This window comes from Dendroctonus ponderosae, unplaced genomic scaffold (genome assembly GCF_020466585.1).
Source record: "Dendroctonus ponderosae isolate FM_Combo_2020 unplaced genomic scaffold, Dpon_F_20191213v2 Dpon_F_20191213_3, whole genome shotgun sequence".
Classification (NCBI taxonomy): Eukaryota; Metazoa; Arthropoda; class Insecta; order Coleoptera; family Curculionidae; genus Dendroctonus; species Dendroctonus ponderosae.
Window position 1 is genome coordinate 5,155,927 of NW_026018508.1, and position 18,409 is coordinate 5,174,335.

Genomic DNA, 18,409 nt, shown 5'->3' on the forward strand with positions numbered 1-18,409 from the left:
TGTAACATTGCATTAAAATATCTCAAGCGGTTTCGGATTTATTAATAATTTTGTATGTTTTTTAATGAAATTTTAACATTTTGGATTTGCGTTTTAATTTTTTTTAACATCATTCTTTTCGATTCGGTGCTTTTGAAATGTGAAACATAATCGATCAAGTGGATTTAAATTGACAATTAACTTGAAAATATCCACATTTTTTAATGAAAACTCTTATGACTCACTTTTTCGAAGTTAAACTATTTGCAACGTTTACTTTTAACGTTTCCTTTGAAAACCAGGAGTAATTAAATAAAAAAATCTTCCCAAAATAAACTGGTTTTAAATATCGCATGGCAAATTTTGAAACACTATTGATTTGGCTTCTCCTGCGAGTAGAAGCATTAGAAAATGTAATTGGTCCCCTATATGAACTTCTTTGTTTCTGATATAGTTTCTGAGCATCCAGTAGCAAACATCAAAGAAAAACACTCTGGAAGTAGGAAATAGGGAAAAACGACTTAAAATTTACGTTAATTTTTCAGTTTATAGCCAATGTGTAAGCAAAGTTCGGTTCTGTGCTGTAGATATGAAGCAGTCACCCCGAAGCAGCTGGCTCCTACCAGCTGCTGGCTATTTTATAAGAAGCGGCAAAGCAAGGTGCGTTATCACCGCGTGCCGCAAATTAGAAATTTCCCATGCCGCTTCCATCTAATCAGTTCAGAAAACACACCTTCCTCGATCTCACACAACACAAAGGTAAAAGTAGTGATGTTAACTCACGATCCTCAATGGTCTTTCCACAGTTTTTACAAATTTATTCATTCAATTAGTATTTGTCAAATTATCATTTTAGACATGAGCTCAATATTACTTTTTTGGAGAAATGTATTTCAAAAAATGTTAACTCGTGAACATAAAAGTGTTTCTATATTTGTGGTTATCTCATTAAATTGCTTAGTAAAAGTTCTATAGGAGCCTATAAGAATTTTATTATTTGTGAAGCTCAAAAGCAAAAAGTATAAATGATGATTTTGCTGATGGAACTATAAATACGCCACTCTAATCAGATGAGAAGAAATCAGTATGTTCCAAAATTTAGTTTTTTAATTCAGTTCCCAAAACAATGATATAAATAACTGCATATCAACCTGTACTCTYATTATCACAAAACCGGACAATATGAGTTTTATCACAAAGCTCAAACAACGATTAATTTATCACAAAACTGCAAAATTTTATAGCCTGACTTCAGAACATCAGTTTCCATTGTATACTTTAGATCTCATATCGTAGCCTGGTGTTGAAGAAAGAKTTTCTGGGGAAGAAGTTAAAACGSCAAAGAAGTAGCCCTGCTTCARCGTATTACTAGATGGAAAGTTTCTTCAAAAGTGAGAAATCCAGGAAAGTCTGCGCGAAATCKTTAACCCGTTTTCATKCTTATGMGAGTGGTTGTTTGCATTAAACTCAATACTGTCTTARTCCGTCCTTATCTACTGCTTGAACTACTTTAAAATTGCTTTACGTACAGCTAAATTGAAACTGCATCATCAACTGCGTATTTAAAAAAAAMTAATTTTTTAAKAAACGYTWTGCTTTGCTGTCCAAGWGAGCTTCAATCACTCCCTAAAAGGAATCGTATCCATTGTGAATCCAATTGAATTTTGAACACAGTAKTAAAAGCAGTTTAGAAAACCATAATAACACGAAAATTGTGATTGATATTGATTTAGACCGCACTGCTACCAAAAATCAGGTAGTAAACAGTCGTAGAAACTGGCAAGAGGAAAAAGTTAACAAAGAAATGAAAATAACGAGATGAGGCGATTGCAACTTTGATAAATTAATTCAATTTTACGTAAGATTAGATTACTTATTACTTCTTCAGCCATCAGGGTCATTCTGGAGACACTCAATATGTGTATCTAAATATGCGAATAGGGCTTTAATATTTCTCATCCAAAATATTCCATTTTTTTTTAAACATTATTCGCAAATGTAGACCGTATAAATAGTATTGGCACATACTTAAATTGAGCTTCACATATACGAAAAGCTGTTGTACGCTGTTAGTTACGAATTTGAGTTAATAATTTTGGTTAGATTGGGTTAGTTATGTAGCTATTTTCAGTCGCTCCAAATACTTCAATAAATTTCATTTCCTGTAATAAATCACACACAATAACACTTTATATTTCTTCAATGAAGCTTTTTGCACTATGGTTTGTTGACTACAGAAAAAGCTTCTATGTTAATGTATAACTTTAGAAAAAACGGTTTGTAAAAAATTCAATAGAGCTTTGGCATAACGTTCAGAGAAAATAACTCAAGGTGCACGCTATGAATGAATCTAAGAAAGTTGCTTTTAATGGTCATGTTTATAAAGAACAACAGCATCTAAAGTGCACATAAATATTTCTTAATTAAACCGCAAGCAATTTTGTGATATAAAATTGAGTTTTAAATCCGAAGTATTCCATGCATTTTTAATCCTAAAAACATTGTCGCAACTTTCAAGTAAAAATCTTAATCCCTGGTTTCCAATTGTTCACCAACTCATGTTTCATGAGATAGACTTGTTGGAAATGTAAAATTCCGTTGGATTGAAGTGAAGGTACAAAAATCAATTGCGCTCTAACTGAGCTTATATTTTTTCCATTTTTAAAAAGAAATCAAACACAGACAAACCATGATTTTTGTTTAGAAGGTTTTATGACGGTCCTGCACGCAAACCACCAAGTGTACGCGCTCCCCCACGACATGTGTGAATCGAAAGGCACATGTCGGGCACCGGTTCAATTGAACTCGAAATTTTGGGGTGGGTGCACCAACAACATTGAAATCTAAGAGATTTTCATTCTGTGACTAGTTAGCTCGGTAATAGTCGGTAACATTTTAAGTGGCGATAAAATTGTCCCTAATTTGTAATGAAATCGCGAAAGGTTTCCAAAAAGACTGCGGGCACAAACTTGAGAAGAGCAGCACGACGTCCGAACAGAGTAAGATTGTATAATTCAAATAGTTATCTAGTCAATACATGAATATTACATTACATGGTAAAATAGATACTGTTTAAGTACTTGAATGTAGTGAAATGGTTACATTCATGCACTGGCACTGTATATATCCCGCTACACRATTTTTCGTTTTAGAAACGTATATTAAAATCCCGAAACGTTTCAGTTACCTGCACTATATGTTTCMGAAATGTTTATGTAACYRSARACTTGTCTCKGMTGAWCWGCAAAYGTCCGCCTTCATTGAAACGTTTCRCTGAAACATTGCAGAAACGTTTCGTTGAAATGTTACTGAAGCGTTGCGCTAGACGTTATTTAAACGTTGCAAATAAATATTTTGTAACATTATACATGGTGTATCTTTGCAGAATGCGAATATKTTAATTGGTGGTACATAATGGCCCTAGAAGCAGAACTATAGGATTGCCGTGCTTTGAGGACAAAAACATACCACGTTGAAATATTTGTACTCATCAAAGAATCACTATGTAGTTTTATGATTCTATAACATTTTCATAAAAATATTTACAAAACATTTTAAGCTAACTTGTTTAAAAACGTTTTAAATGTACAATTCACAGGCTCGAAAAGTTGATGAATAACACTCAAATAGCATAAATATATACAATAACAATTTTATTAAATAAATAAACAAGAACCAACATAAACACACAAAAATATAAATAATTTCTAAAACCCAGCTATCTCTAAGCAAAGGACCCCTTCTTTGGAGTTGGATAAATTCTCAGTTTATAATCAATCATCGTTTTCGACAGCCTCAACCTCAACCTAAAGGGAAAAAATAATAATACAGCCCTATACAGTGTGCAGTTTAAGATGGAGTATTCAAAATACTCAATATATACAGAACTGTTAGTATTATTATGTTAGTTTGATTACGTTCTTGTTCACCAAACGCCAAAGATGCCTGTCAGAAATCTTTCTTTTCTTTGTTCGGCTCATTTTATTGCCCTCAAATAATATTCATAAGCCTCTTAGTACATAAATGAACTGAGCAACTCGAAATGAGAACAGCATAACATCGTCCACATGGTCTAAGTTAGAGCTAATTTAGCTAAATATACTTACCTATACTAAAGTTTCTATAATTAAAAAATATAGATACTTACCAATATATTATCACTTATTTTGCTGAACCAGTCAAGTAATCTAGTAATGAAAAATGAAATAATACAACCTCCCAGATAATGCGTCGTTCGGAGAGAATGTTTTATAAGATAATAAATGCCATGGGCGATGGGAGGCGGTATAACCATGAATCTCATGAGCCCTAAAGACGTTTCTGAAACATTTTTGAAACGTTTCCATGATATGTTGCATTTGTGCAATATAACTGCACATTTGAAACGTTTCAGTCATGTTTCATGTTTAGCGGGATTATACACACATAGACTTTTAGACTTTAGCAGCTTCCACGATCTAATCAATTTCATATAACCATGCTTTAAACCCACATATTTTTAATTTAGGGTTTATATCAGCATGTAAAAAGTTTACATACATGTAATGCTGCATATGATAGCACCTATTAAATAAATCTGATAATAATATTAGGGCTGTTCAATTAATAAAAATTTAATACTGGTCCAAAGTTGGAAAAAACACTTTCAGTCGAAGCGAGTGAAGCACAAGCGCAAAGACGTTGATTGGCAGCTGGAAGAGTTTTTTTCATAAAACCACCATTATCAGCTTTTAGTCGAGACGTCCACCTTTCTAGTGCCGTTACATTAATTATTCTATGTATAGTTGGGGTGGAACACCATCGGATTAATTGATTCACTTTTCTCCTGTAACTTCACTATTAACCCCAACAGCCCTTCGCAACGAAATTTTGGCTGCCACAGCCTTTCAAGGATCTGAACAATACGCCAACACAGGAATAATCATGTCTTTGATTAAAGTTTTTTGCGGCTGTCGCAATACATGTTTGTTTTCTTCAAACATATTTAATGTAAAACCACTATTGTTCTAAACTCTATCAGTTCCGACAGATTTCCGAAGAGTAATACGTTTCAGAATTGGGTTTTAGTTGTATTCGATTCTCTCGCTACCAGATTTTATATAAAGAAAACCCAAAATCTCACATAGATCTCAATAAGCAATTCGTCATAAAGTTTCACCTACATTACTTGGACAATGGAAACAACTGTCCGGTCTCTATATATTCACTTGAAAATGATTGATGGAATTACTAAAACGTAAACGTTGTGATCAAGAAATCTTTGTAAGCCTATGGTAACCCGAAAGAACCATTTAATCACAACCCGTTTGCTGGCTATTATTTATTTGGAAAATTTAGACAATATTTTATGTTTTCCTATGGAATATTTCTAGACTTTTTTATTCAATTCGTCTATTCTACGAAAATTCTCAGAACTTCCAACTAGCGTGTATTTTATTATTTTTAACATTTTCCACTCAGACCAATCTTTGATTTCTTGCGGGACTTGACTGTTTAAATGCAACTCACTTTTATATTTTTTCTTTCCTAAGTCTTTTCCAGAGGCAACTATATAATAACTAAGTTTTCGTAGTTTTAAGAAAATACCTTTGTAATGTTCGTTTTTAAGCTTTCATATGGGTCAGATAAATTAAAAACTCCTTTTTTATAATATTAGTAATTTTTTTACACGGAAACGCCAAGATGAAAATAAAGACCAAAAAGAGACATGTTTATAAATCGACGGAACAGCTTGAGAACTATTAATTAAATATTAATTACTTTAAATTTTTAGCACATTTAGTAACACTAAAAATCCTTTGCACTTTATGAAACAAAAAACGAACATTTCTTGAAACTTCTTCTTTTCAGCGTTTGAATGGATGGCGTTTGAATAATTATTAAACTTTTACTCATTTTCCTTATAGAGCACACTTTGAGTACTCGAATTTCTGTAAGCATCAGCAAACTTTCTCGTTAGAATTCAATATACTAAGTAATAATTATGAGTTTTCCTGTTTATTTAGGGTCCTCTGTTAAACTGAAAATCGAAATTTTATCTTTTTAAAATTCTTATACTCTTTATTAAAAGTCAAAACACTTATTTAACAACGCTTTTATAGACATGATATATTCAGTCATCCAATGATTTTCAAAGCAAAAAAGTTATTTAATATAAACTAAAACTAGTGAAGAGTGTCACGGGAAAGCGAACACGACAATAAATTTGGATAAAAAAATCTAATGTTAGTCGTAAAGCAAAAAACTGAAATAAATATGCATTTGAATCATCCTGTATATGATTAAAAATGAACGAGCAATTTAGCAGTTAACATATAGTAGTAATTAAATAATGATTATCTAATAATAATAGTGTTGAAACTTGCAAATTAGTATTTCTCATATGACTTTTACGGAATCGGCCCCTCTTTTTGGCATACTCATCAGCAGGACTCCTAGAGAGATAGAGAAGATATGTTTGGTACAAACAACACTTTCTTGAAATAGTTTTACAAAGCATCAAGCGGCAATTTCTTTACTTTAAATACAGTAATGCCAAATTTAATTTTGAAAATAATTTTTCAAATAAAGGACAAAGCCGATACTTAGTTACGAGCTTGAATAACTTTGTCTTCAGATCAGGCCCTAAATAAAAAATATATTTGTATTCCTTTCACAAATTTTTGTCTCCGCTCTGTAAAATCATTCCACATATTCGTTCCGAACATAAAGTATGATACTATTGGGGTATTTGGAAAGTTTCTTCGTTTGAAACTTGGAACGGCAATTTTATTTATTGGGAGGTCAGCAAGATGAATATTTTAATTTTTTATTAGGGTGTCAAGAAATATACAATAAAATGGAAAATTAGAATTATTCAATACAACGATGCAAATGAATTACATAGGGTGAAAACTACAATCGTGGATGTTAAAAGAAATAAGGCAAGAGATAATGAAGAAGAGAGGCCGTCCTGATCTGGTGAAGATTATCACAATAATTTTCGATGCAGACTGTATTTTCTAGTCACAATTACCCAATACGCTCTCTTATGTGCTTTGCCTAAACACACAAGAATCAATATTCTTTATTTATGATAAAATATATTTTTATAAAGACAAATACTTTTAAAGCTTGATGCGTTATAATCGTAGGGAATCCGACAGTAGACTTAAAATGCATATTAGAAATATATTTCTTAAATACTTGCAGAACATCACGTAAATTCCTATATACAGGGTGTCCCAAAAGCAAGCATACAAAAGACAAACGGGGAAAATATTCAGATATGTCATCATGTGGATTTGGATTAACTGATAGAAAAAGTAAAATTCGTGTTCTTTATTGTCCAGCTTGCTGTTTCTAAAAGGAATTTAAACTTTTGTGAAAGTTTATTTCTATCCAAACGAAACTCTTGTTGTAATTTATGTTGCTTTTAGATTCCTCTTTTTCGTACTTCTGGTGTAAGATTGTTATCAACTGTTGTCCCTCTCATATGCGAACGTTGTGTAATGTTTGCACGATAATTACAATTTTTTTGCAATGTTGAATAGATATTTTTGTATTAAATACTATCATAAACGACGATTGACGCATTGCACGGGAGGCATTCTTTTACTTATTATAACATCAGCCAGCAATTATCTATAAAATCTGCCCTCTTTRATTGTCGAGTTAATTTCCGSAAATTWATTAATTATTGCAACAGAAAGATCGTAAAATGTTATAGCAATAATTACACGATGTTTGTTTTTGTACTAAAACTAAATGCCTTTTTCAAAATACCGTCAACTTAAACCTGTACGTTTTGGTTTACCTGTACTTAAAATTTTGCTAAATAAGGTTTTGCAGTTTTGTAAAATGGAGTAATGAATATATTTAAAAAAATAAATAATATCTCGTTCGATGATATTAACTTTCAGATTGAGCTAGAACAAGGTTTTCGCTCAAAGTTGCCTTTGTAGGTTTTTTACTTAATTATTGATGGGAACCTGGTGTAATTAACTGTTATAGGTTGAAAGAAACAAACACCGCTCGATGAAAAAAATTCTAGTTTATTACGCGTTCTTACACTTAATCTCATTGTTTGAGGAAAATCCATGTAATATATTTGAACCCAGATATTAATTTACAAGTTTATTTAAGCTATTCCATCTTCTAGACTAATATTCAATGGTTTTACAGTTATTCTTTTAAATTCTTCATAGAACAAAGAAATGTAAATTATTATGCTGGATGCGGTGATCCATTCAGTGATCGTACTGATTTGATGAACTTGAAAACCTCCGTCTTCTTTCTGCCATTTTGTTACATCTTTACCTGAAAGAAAGATGATTGATTACTCAATCCTCATTTAAATTGTTGGTGATAAATTAAGTATTTACCTTTAAATTCTCCATAGCTTCTAAACGCTGTTACTGTGCAAACTATAAAACCTATTGCAGAAACGAGAGAAAGTAGTATTCGGAACATCGTCAGCTTACGTTGTCCAATCACGGGAGATATTTTTATATATACATAACACTAAAAAAATCAATTCAGAAAAACAATTGAGAATTATTTTTGATAAGACTGCATTAATTAATTAATTTTAATTTGATATGTGTGGATTATCCAAATCGTTCAAATTGGGTAACATACAAATAGTAAAAAGTAGCATGGAAAAAATTACAAATTCTTCTAAACAGATTCAGATCGTCATATTAATTTTTTTTTGCCTAATATCGAGCTTGTTAATTAACTCTATAGAGTGGTCCACTAACATCTTAATTACATGCTGCCTATTTAAATTTATCTCATAATTTGTACAAATTTAATAAAATTAGTGCAAAAATAGACATTCTGGGCTTTCCTTGCTGATGATGCTCCTTGGATTCATGTTTGTCAATGAAAGTCTTGAATGGAAACTAGATATACGGATTTTGAGTAACATGTTAGCTAGTCCGTTAACTGTTCTATTCAAAAAAATCTAAACTTAAAAACTTGTTTATGAAGAAGACATTAAAATCGCGCGCAAACCGTTTACCAAAAAAATAATAATGACATCAAATTTAATTAATTCCAGCTGAGGTTAATAACATAATAAATCACAAAAATATTTCATTTCGAGTATCTTCAGGAAGAAGACATTGCACTGAGAGTGATTAACATTTTGATCTGTGACTTAGTTGATACCTTAATTAATTATTTATCATTTTTAATGTACTGATTTAATTGAAATGACTAATTGGTTGATTCAAAAAATCGAAAATATCTGCTCGGTCTAGCAAATATGTTATTGAGAAGGTTTCAATGGAAAATAAACAGCAGATTATACTTCCTACTACTAAACTATCAAAACTTTTTGCTCAATTTTCCATAAAAATTAGGCGATAGTAAAATTACTTTTATGTGGAAACAAAAACCCAACGTTTTGCGTTTTGAAAATAGTACCATTTGCTAACACTTTTTGGCTAAATTCTGTTCTCTTCTTAAATATAATGCATAATGCATAAACCATTATTGATTCGTTCATATTTTACTTTAGCGGCTAAAATCTTGTAAAGCGCACTATTTGTAAATTTTTGGAAAATTAATTTGAGTTATTTAAGATACCTCTGACCCATTTTTATAATAATTTTAGTGATCTGTTGCATGTTCTCTTGTTCTAAATTTTTGCACATAATGTTAATTAATAATTTTCTCCTAAGTAAAAATGTGACAGTTGAGCGAAAAATATAAACTCGCACGGTTTGTTTGTAAAAAATAAGTTTTATTAAATTGGCTTATTCCATATTCCATTCATTCAAAAATATATTCCACGTTAGACAGTTTATCATTTGCTGAGAAAACAACAAAGTTGCGGAAAAATTTAATGGAAAATTATCATCAATTAATGACGATTGTGTAACGTCGTTTGCTTGTGATGTTCAACTTTCATCAGAACGTTTCATTAAGATATATTCCTTAATGGAAACTTAATGGAACACTTGGAAGGTATAGGTAATTGCGTTTTTTTAAGTATTGCATAGGTATTATGTGGCAATAAAAAATAACAAACCTGGAAGCTTATATACAACGATCCGACCCCAAAAGTTAAAATAGCCCCAAACCAATGTATAGAAAATGCATTAGTTTCTTGAAAATTTGCGACCAGATTTAGGCCTGCACTAGCCATAAGTCCTAAAATCAAGGCCAATTTATTCACATTGTATTTGTCCTCGATATGGTGTTTCTTGTAGATTTCCTTCACCTGAAGGTACTTCAAGTAGATCGCAAAGGCTACTAAAATTTTAAAAATCTTTACTGGATGAACTGGATGTTTTTTACTCGGTTGCAGTGAATTTTTCAAATTTCAGGTATGGTTTGAAAAATACTTACTTAATGCTGATCCTATATTGAATCCTTGTCCAAAAATACAACTTTCGGGTGGGAATGTCCCAGTATCGCTTATATACGGCAATATATATGTCACGTGCTCATATTTAATATAAGACAAATAAAACCTACAAACATATTTTCTTTATTAGGTTTCAATCTTATGCAAAATTGCACTGTATTTATTATTGATGAAAATACACCAAAACTTTAAAATAATGATAAAGTAATTACTGAAAACCGACCTAATTTCGAAATAGAATTATTTATAAAAAATCAAATCAGAACATAAAATCATTATATGTCGTAAAACGTGTACCTACTTGGATCGAACTTTATTTTTCACTTTAAAGTTATCATCTTTGGCATAATTAAAAATATTTTTACTTATTAAAATTCTTGAACATTGTAAACGTCTAGGAATATTCAAGCAGTATACGTTTTTTACAAACTAACTGATCAAAGTTATGCACACAAGTTTAAGTGGGAAATAAAATATTACACAAATATGTCGTTAAAAATTAATTCGTAATAAATAAAACATGTTCATTATTTACATGAAAATTAATTATTAAAAACAAAGAGCTTCAAATGACATGATATGGTCTAAATAAATAAAATATTTATGGTTGCAGGTAATTAGAGATAAAAAGACACAATAACACCTCTATCATAGTTTTGAATATTTGAGAAAAAATGTTTAAACAACCGACTACACAATTTTGATGTTAATAGCAAATATTAAATGAACAATTTAAAAAAAAATTAAAATAAATATAAAATTTTAAAAATTTTACTCACGTGATGGATGTCGTGCATGTGATTAGAGCAACAATAGCCCAAGGCAACAACCGAATAATGCCACTCATTGGAAAGCTTTGAAGTTAAGCAAACTTAGCATAAACAGGACGCAGACCTTCCAACTTATCTTAAAATGAAATTTATATTAAAAGCTGGATTTCAAATTTCTTCTGGTTCATATTTCCCAGCAGCAACACAAAATATGCAATCGCACAATAATATGCAGTTGTTGTTCACAGGTCGACTTTTTTATTATAACTTGTTATTTTTAAGGATGTTTTTCACGTATCGACAGACAGTCAGATACTGCAATTTCAAGCTAAAATTAGAGTAATTTAGTTTGAACTTTGGTCCGGAAAAATTGAAGGTAACCATTAAAAACTTTCCATTCTTATTATGCACATGGAAAAGATATATTCTATATCGTTTGATTCATAATAGACACAGTCAATAATAATGTTACTTACTTGCTTCAAAAGCTCATTAACAAAACGCGTTTATTTTAACCGCAACAATTATTAATTTGTTAATTTAAAATTGTTAATTTAATTAAAAAATAAAAGGTTTGTAAAGAACATTAACTAAGGTAAGCTTTTAGAATTCATACCAATTAAGAAGCTGAACTAACAAATGATGCCGATACTTATGTATGCTAGTTTATATTTTTTTGTAGAATTGATAATAAAACTGTTTTTCATTAATATCATTTTAATATGTATAGGAAAATGATAATAAAATAAGTACCGAGACGATAAAACAGTGTGACGTTCATGTTTGTATATGGCTTGCATGTGATTTTTGAAATTCAATGCTTGTTCTGCTAAACTAAACTCAGATAAGTGTTGATGGGTCACTAGTACTGACCCATATCTCCACGGAAAAAATCTCCACGGTTTCAATTAATTTATAATCAATGTTTATCACAAAATATTAGTTTGTATATTTGTTTTACTTTGTCGTTTATAAAGTTCATGATGGATGTTTATAGTGTTTTTAACTGTCCGCGTCTCTAACTAATACATTCAGCAAATCAAGAGAAGTTTTTGTTTTAGAAAATAATGCTTGGACACGTTGGTCCGGTTTACAATAAAATTATATGTGGTTATACGCCAAATTAAAGTTTTTTCTGTATAATTAAGTACTCTGTAAGTACCTACAATTTCTCGGAAACACCCTGATGATAGTGTTGATCTAATGTTTTGAATTTGCAGGTGAAAAATCAGGATCATGTCACCGAAATGCTTAAACTGTGCCTTCAGAAAATATGCCAAATGCAAGCGGAAATGAAGCAGGAAGAAGAGAATCCGCACGATCCTGAGATGGAAGGATATGCAGCATGTGCTATGGAAACCTTGAGGTATTTAATGAAAAACTAAAAAAAAAGAGCAAGCCCTTCAAAGCTACATTGGAACGATTTTAGTTTATTATGCATTGGTTGAGTTTAAGTAATTTCAATGTAGTTGGAGGTACTTGGATAAAATCGTTATGATTTGGGTGCTTTCCTTTAAATATTTTTACCATATCATTTTTTTTGCAAAGAATTATTAAGTAAAACGTATTTTATGTGTATGTAACGAAATTCAAACGGTTACACAAACATGTCTTTTAAGTAGTTTTTCATATTTCTTATTTATGTTCGACGGTCTTCTGAAACTTTATGTTTTCAGCAAGAACAAAAACGAAAAGAGTATGCTTTAATATCGTAAATGTAAATGTATTATACATATATTACAGAATCGGATGTTGGACGGTTCATTTTTTTCTGTCTCATGTAGGTACATATGGAATTAAGAAATAGCTAACAAAAGAGACTTTCGAAAATGTTTGATATATTTTAAGTTTGTTCTTCTTAATCTCTTCTTCTCAGTTTGTACTGATAGATGATAACAATATCGTCTGCAAATCGTAAGTGTACTTAGTACTCCGTCGATATTCATTGCGTAACTTTTCGAGTATTTGCAGATATTCTTCAAGTTCGCATCTATTTTTGCTCGGATGAAAGAACATTCTCGTAGATTTACTTAATAAGGTTTGATTATCTGCAGTCGATTCTCGCGTTGTCTAGGGATATCAGATTACCCAGATTTAAATTAATTTGCTATTAGTTTTATTTACCATTAGTTTAATTGCATCAGTGGGAATGTATATAAAAAATGTGTGATTATGATTTTGAAAATTGTCAAATGTGATCACTTCGTATTACACGCTCCCAACAAATGCATGAATGACACAGTGAACATTTTCTAAAAGTTTTTAACAATGTTTTTCTTATTTAATTTTTACAATTCCAGGTTTCTGTCTGCTCAAGGCCTTCCGAACGACCATCCCACTGTTAAAGCTCTTTACGAAAAGCTTTTTACGAATAGCTTTTCCTGAGAAAGAGAGAGTTTTAGAGTTTATTTTTAGGTACTTAGAAGGCGAAAATCCCACAATACTTGTTACTGATTCAAATTAGTCTATACTATATTTCAAACAGCGTGTTCTTTCTAGTCAATAGATTTAGGATTTTTTATAATCATTTTTTAATAAGTTGATTTCAATCAAAGGTATTTTACGTATTAGTTTGATTGTTTTACTAACTAGGCAAATATGAGAGTGTGAATTCACATTGACGTAACTAATAAGTTACTTGATAATAAAAATTCACATAACCCCTTATGTGAATAATGAATAAATAAAAATTGATTTTATATAGCATATAAGGGCAAGTCTAGTCATTATACTTAAGTATTTCAGCTTGTATCTAGTCATTTTTAGATAGATAATAATTATAATTTATGTACCTAACTTAGTAAATAAAAAAACCATAAATGAAATCATTTGCTTATTTTTATTTTTACTTGAATTTTACAACGAAAAGGTTTGAAAAATGGGTAAGTCGGTAAATACCACGATTGTTATCAAGAGCACTAAATGCATTTTTGTAAGGCTTCCAAAATGTTATTTTCACCTGTTAAGTTGATTTTTTTAGTAAAGCAAGCAAAACTTTTTAGTAATCCATCCAATTTTTAGGAAAAACTTGGCATTAAATCTTCAGGTCCAGAGTGTTGTTGGTTTTATATAAAGAGACAATATAGTGCCATTTTCTGGACCCAGAAGAGTACATTTCTGCGGCTGGAGCATGTATTCGGGTAAAGTTTACATGTAAACCTTAGTTTTACATTGCCAACTAAGGCCCTTAGAACACGGCATATTCGGCAGATAGATAGATATCAGCAACAAGTGGGATGAAACGAACATCTTTCAAAATCCGTCTTTAAATCATTAAATATACAAAATAAATGAAGGAGTGGAAAATACATAAAAGGAACGATTTTACCACGTATTTAAAACCAAATAGCTGAGGAAAGATGATATCGTTTTCATAGACTAACATAAGTCTGTTGTACAAATTTATTGTATGCATTCTAGAATTTTGAATCAATAACATAAATGAATAAGAATAAAATGTGTTCTAGATAAACCTTTTTTCTCGGATTTCTTTTTCGTTTAGTTCCTGTTCCTCAACTCGTTTTCGATTAATTCAATTTGAATGTTGGCTCAGATATACACTGCCTGGATACTCGTATTACTATTGCAACAATAAATCGCAAACTATTCAGGCAGGTCTACTTTATATCTTATCATTTTATCTTTCATTCTCTACTTTTAATTTGTTAAATAGATATGTTTTCAATTAAGTACCGATCCTTACAGACATCTACTTGAAATTTGAACATTTCCCTCATAGCTAGAAATATTTAAGTATGATTCTGGATACATTAGAGTTGGAAATTCGTAATTTAAATAATCTAAAGTATCAAGAATTAAGATTAAATCCATGTAAAATAGTTAGTATAGCAGTTTAGATGAGCCATTCTTGAAATGACTTCACAACAATTACGTCTAGTAAAATGAAGTGGTCAGTTTTTGGAATTATTTTATCCGTGACATATTCAACCGTAAGTGCTAATTAATATCATACGTGATAGTTTGCTTTAGATACAACTATTTATTATAGTGTGCTGTAGATTTACTAGTGGATCTTCCATATGGCACAATTAGGGGTAGAGAGCTTGCCACACCTAATAACATATCATTTAGAGCATTTCAAGGTGTGCCATATGCTGCCGCGCCTGTTGGTACTCTCAGGTTTCAGGTTGGCATTGTTATTTCCTGTTAATTGACTGTTATATAAGCATATGAATGAAATTGTTCAAACGATTATCAAACACAAGGCAACGCTTCTAAAAAAAACAATATATATATTTTCACATTTGATAATATTTTTAAAAAATTAGGCTCCGGAACCACCTACCAATTGGACTGACATTAAAAATACAACCCAAGATGGAAACATCTGCTTCTCAGTTAAAAACGATAGCGACGATGAGAATGAAGATTGCTTATTCATCAACATCTTCACTCCAATATTAAGCAATGTAAGTAGGTAAAACCGTATGCAGGTTGTTTAAAAGTAAACATACATTCCGTCATGTCATTCTTAACATTCTTAACAAAATATTAATGGAAGTACAAAAAATAGTTGCGCTCCAAAATTAATACATATATCAAAGAGATTAGGTAAGCCTTAGTAAAAGTCCTAGTTCATACAAAGACAAATTGCTTTTTGACTGTTGGGTATACGAAGTAAAGAATAATCTTGCAATAATAATTTAATAATATTTTTTTGGTAAAAATACTAAGAAGTCTGAACTTTCACTGAGTTGAAGTAAAAATGAGTTTGTTAGAATCTTTTTATTCAACTTTTAAGTTATTTTATAAAGGGCATGGAGCACATTATCAATTGAACCTCTTTCGTCAAGGCTTTCTACATTTTTAGGCAACTGAAGAAAAATTTCCAGTTATGTTATGGATTTATGGAGGGGCCTTTCGAACTGGCTCATCAAAATATGTCAATTTCGGCCCAGAATTTTTATTGGAAAAAAATGTGGTCGTCGCCACGTTTAACTACAGACTAGGTAGGTAATCATCTGAAGTATGCGATGATTATTAATTAATATTGGAATCGGATCGCGTTGGATCTTTACTGCACTTTACTAGAGAGAAAAATGTACCAACTCTTAAAAATATTTCATCATGGCAAAAGTGGTAAAATAAAAAGTTTCGAAATTATTTTACATTTCCACATCTTGCACCAGCAGCAATACCTTAAACAGTAAATGTCGTATAGAACAATGCTCTAAAAATATAGGCACATGTATATTTTTTGAGATTTAGATACATATATGAAACTCATATTCTGATCGCAGAAGATTCTATGAAGATTTAATTGCAGGTAGTTGAGTGATCTGGGGAGCAAATTTATTGATTTCGAATTTTTTTAAAACTGGAAATGGGTTTTAGAGCTCCATAATGTTTATTCTTTAATTTAATAATTTGTATTTTTTGCAAAAACGTAAGGAACGGTAATCCACCAATTTTAGATTACCGTTAATGTATCTTAAAAATGTGATGTCAAAGGATTTTTAAGAAATATCTAATAAAATACATAATGCATTGATTACGAAATATTTAATTGACTATTAATAAAAAGTCCTGTTTTCTACTAAGATCTTTCTGAAGTTCATCAAGTGAAATCAAATCAAAATAAAATAAATAAACCTCTTAATTTAATTAATAAAAAATCGCCTTCTAGCCAATAATTATTTTCGTAATGTGTAGGTATTTAAATTTAAAAAAAATCGCCGATTGTTCCATATTATGAAAAGATAGAATTAAAGAATGGAAAAAAGAAAAAAACAGATTCTCTAGTCCATAAAGCGCTCAAAATAAATTAATTTTTTTAGGCATGAGTTGAAATTATTGGTACCATAAGATGTCAGAATTATTTTGCTTCTTTGCTTTATATATTTTTTAATCGCCAAATTTTCACTAATAATTTGAATGAGAAACATTTTCCAATGAGCTCCTAATTTAGAATTCGAATTAATTAGATTCGAAAGAATTATCTTAAAAATACGGGAGTAAGTTCAATATACAATTTTACTAAAGCCTTGGTAAAGTGCGAAAAGGTAAAACTGTAAATTATTATTTCATTACATTAAGTATGAATTTAATTAGATAAACTAATTAACTCAAATAAAACAAAAAAAATGGTGTGCGTCGACAGAAGAACTTCATAAATTAATAGAAACCATAAAATATTGAACGCATGATGGCAATAATGAATTTATTTTATAATTTTAATATTCTTGTTAGTCTAATAATTTATAAATGAATAGGTAAAATAAAATTTTTTTTTTTTAATGTAAAATATCTTTTTTATTTGCAACATTTAACATTATTTAACGAGATGTTGTACATATTGCTCTTCTTGGCTTTGTGTAAACTCTTCTTCTTGAGTTTCTGTATTTTTTTGTCGTAATTACTTATTTGCTTTGTATAATCTTTGACGTTCAGTTGATGAAAGCTACTTTGAGTTGATCTATTACTTAATGCTCCTTTTTCAGAACAAAATCGTTTTTGGCGTTCAGCATTACTTAATACTTTTCGCATTATAGCATGTTTTTGTGACTGCTCTTGTGTATGTTGCTCATGAACATCTGCTACAACTTGTATCTGAATAGGACTAAAAAATCAATTAATTTTGGTGCTTTGAAAATGCGTATGTTCAAATAAAAGATTCTAGCTCAACTAATCCATGGCTAAAAAAATTAAACTAAATTGAGAAGATTTAATCATAAAGGAATCAAAGGGTATATGAAGGGAAAAAATCCATTTTAATGCGTGGTCAACACAATTAATCATATAAATAATATAGAGAATTGAAAATATGTCCTAATAAATTCGTTTTACATATTTTGCAACTATAAGCTGAAGGGAGATTCGTATCGTCTTAACATCACGAATGCGTTGCGGGATAGAAAATAAGAAGACGGAACCCATGTTTTCTGAAATATCATATTATAGTATAGTCATGATGTTTATCATTTTATGTTAAATATGAAAGATTACAAAATAGATATCTAAATATTGATAATTTGTCGTTACAAAATAAAATAACAAATAATAGAACATATTATTGCATTAAAAGTTATTAATAATAGTAGTGACACTTTATATGCACTTAATCTTTTCATAAATTGATCCTGCCTTCTTTAGAAAATATCCGCTCAACATCTGGTTTAACAATTGTCTCGGATGAAAATCACTAAACTACTAGGTAGTAATATTTTACCGAATCGTGCAATACAATGCAAATGGACATCATCTGGGCTGCATCTGGACTACAGACGGAGAGTAAGACATAGGGAATCGGTACCGGGATTGTATCGATACGATTTAATTTAAT

The 18,409-nt window shown here is 30.4% G+C and overlaps 3 protein-coding genes across 7 annotated transcripts in view; 2 read left to right on the top strand and 1 right to left on the bottom strand.

The window, feature by feature from the left end:
- Positions 1-2,748: 2,748 nt before the first annotated feature.
- On the top strand, positions 2,749-13,931 carry LOC109540350. 2 transcript variants are annotated; one of them, XM_019908700.2, is made up of 3 exons: positions 2,749-2,978; positions 12,327-12,472; positions 13,407-13,931. In XM_019908700.2, exons 1-3 carry the CDS (start codon positions 2,907-2,909, stop codon positions 13,489-13,491), a joined length of 303 nt encoding a protein of 100 aa, XP_019764259.1. In that variant the 5' UTR covers positions 2,749-2,906; the 3' UTR covers positions 13,492-13,931. The 2 variants fall into 2 exon arrangements, 1 of the variants encoding a protein (XP_019764259.1); XR_002172184.2 differs by lacking the exon at positions 2,749-2,978 and adding an exon at positions 11,765-12,260.
- LOC109540349 (DNA damage-regulated autophagy modulator protein 2) overlaps positions 7,993-18,409 on the bottom strand; it is a 17,762-nt gene continuing 7,345 nt past the window's right edge. Inside the window, exons 1-6 of one of the 4 annotated variants that reach the window (XM_019908699.2) lie at positions 11,583-11,764; positions 11,116-11,242; positions 10,318-10,442; positions 9,998-10,221; positions 8,343-8,481; positions 7,993-8,277 (exon numbers count right to left, since the gene is read on the bottom strand). In XM_019908699.2, the coding sequence (XP_019764258.1) occupies positions 8,099-8,277; positions 8,343-8,481; positions 9,998-10,221; positions 10,318-10,442; positions 11,116-11,183 (735 nt within the window). In that variant the 5' untranslated portion in view covers positions 11,184-11,242; positions 11,583-11,764 and the 3' untranslated portion in view covers positions 7,993-8,098. Of the gene's footprint in view, positions 8,278-8,342; positions 8,482-9,997; positions 10,222-10,317; positions 10,443-11,115; positions 11,396-11,582; positions 11,765-18,409 lie in introns of those variants that run through there. The other 3 variants (XM_019908698.2, XM_048665017.1, XM_048665018.1) reach the window with 3 other exon arrangements.
- Positions 14,821-18,409, top strand: part of LOC109540345 (juvenile hormone esterase) — an 8,910-nt gene continuing 5,321 nt past the window's right edge. The window contains exons 1-4 of the mRNA XM_048665015.1: positions 14,821-15,056; positions 15,116-15,253; positions 15,396-15,536; positions 15,938-16,076. Of these exons, the coding sequence (XP_048520972.1) occupies positions 15,009-15,056; positions 15,116-15,253; positions 15,396-15,536; positions 15,938-16,076 (466 nt within the window). The 5' untranslated portion in view covers positions 14,821-15,008. The remainder of the gene's footprint in view (positions 15,057-15,115; positions 15,254-15,395; positions 15,537-15,937; positions 16,077-18,409) is intronic.

Excerpts from the sequence above, each read along its gene's own strand:
- LOC109540350 (XM_019908700.2), top strand. The coding sequence starts at position 2,907 with ATGAAATCGCGAAAGGTTTCCAAAAAGACTGCGGGCACAAACTTGAGA. Across the intron at positions 2,979-12,326 it reads CAGCACGACGTCCGAACAGA|GTGAAAAATCAGGATCATGT; the intron begins GTAAGATTGTAT and ends TTGAATTTGCAG. Across the intron at positions 12,473-13,406 it reads TGTGCTATGGAAACCTTGAG|GTTTCTGTCTGCTCAAGGCC; the intron begins GTATTTAATGAA and ends TTACAATTCCAG.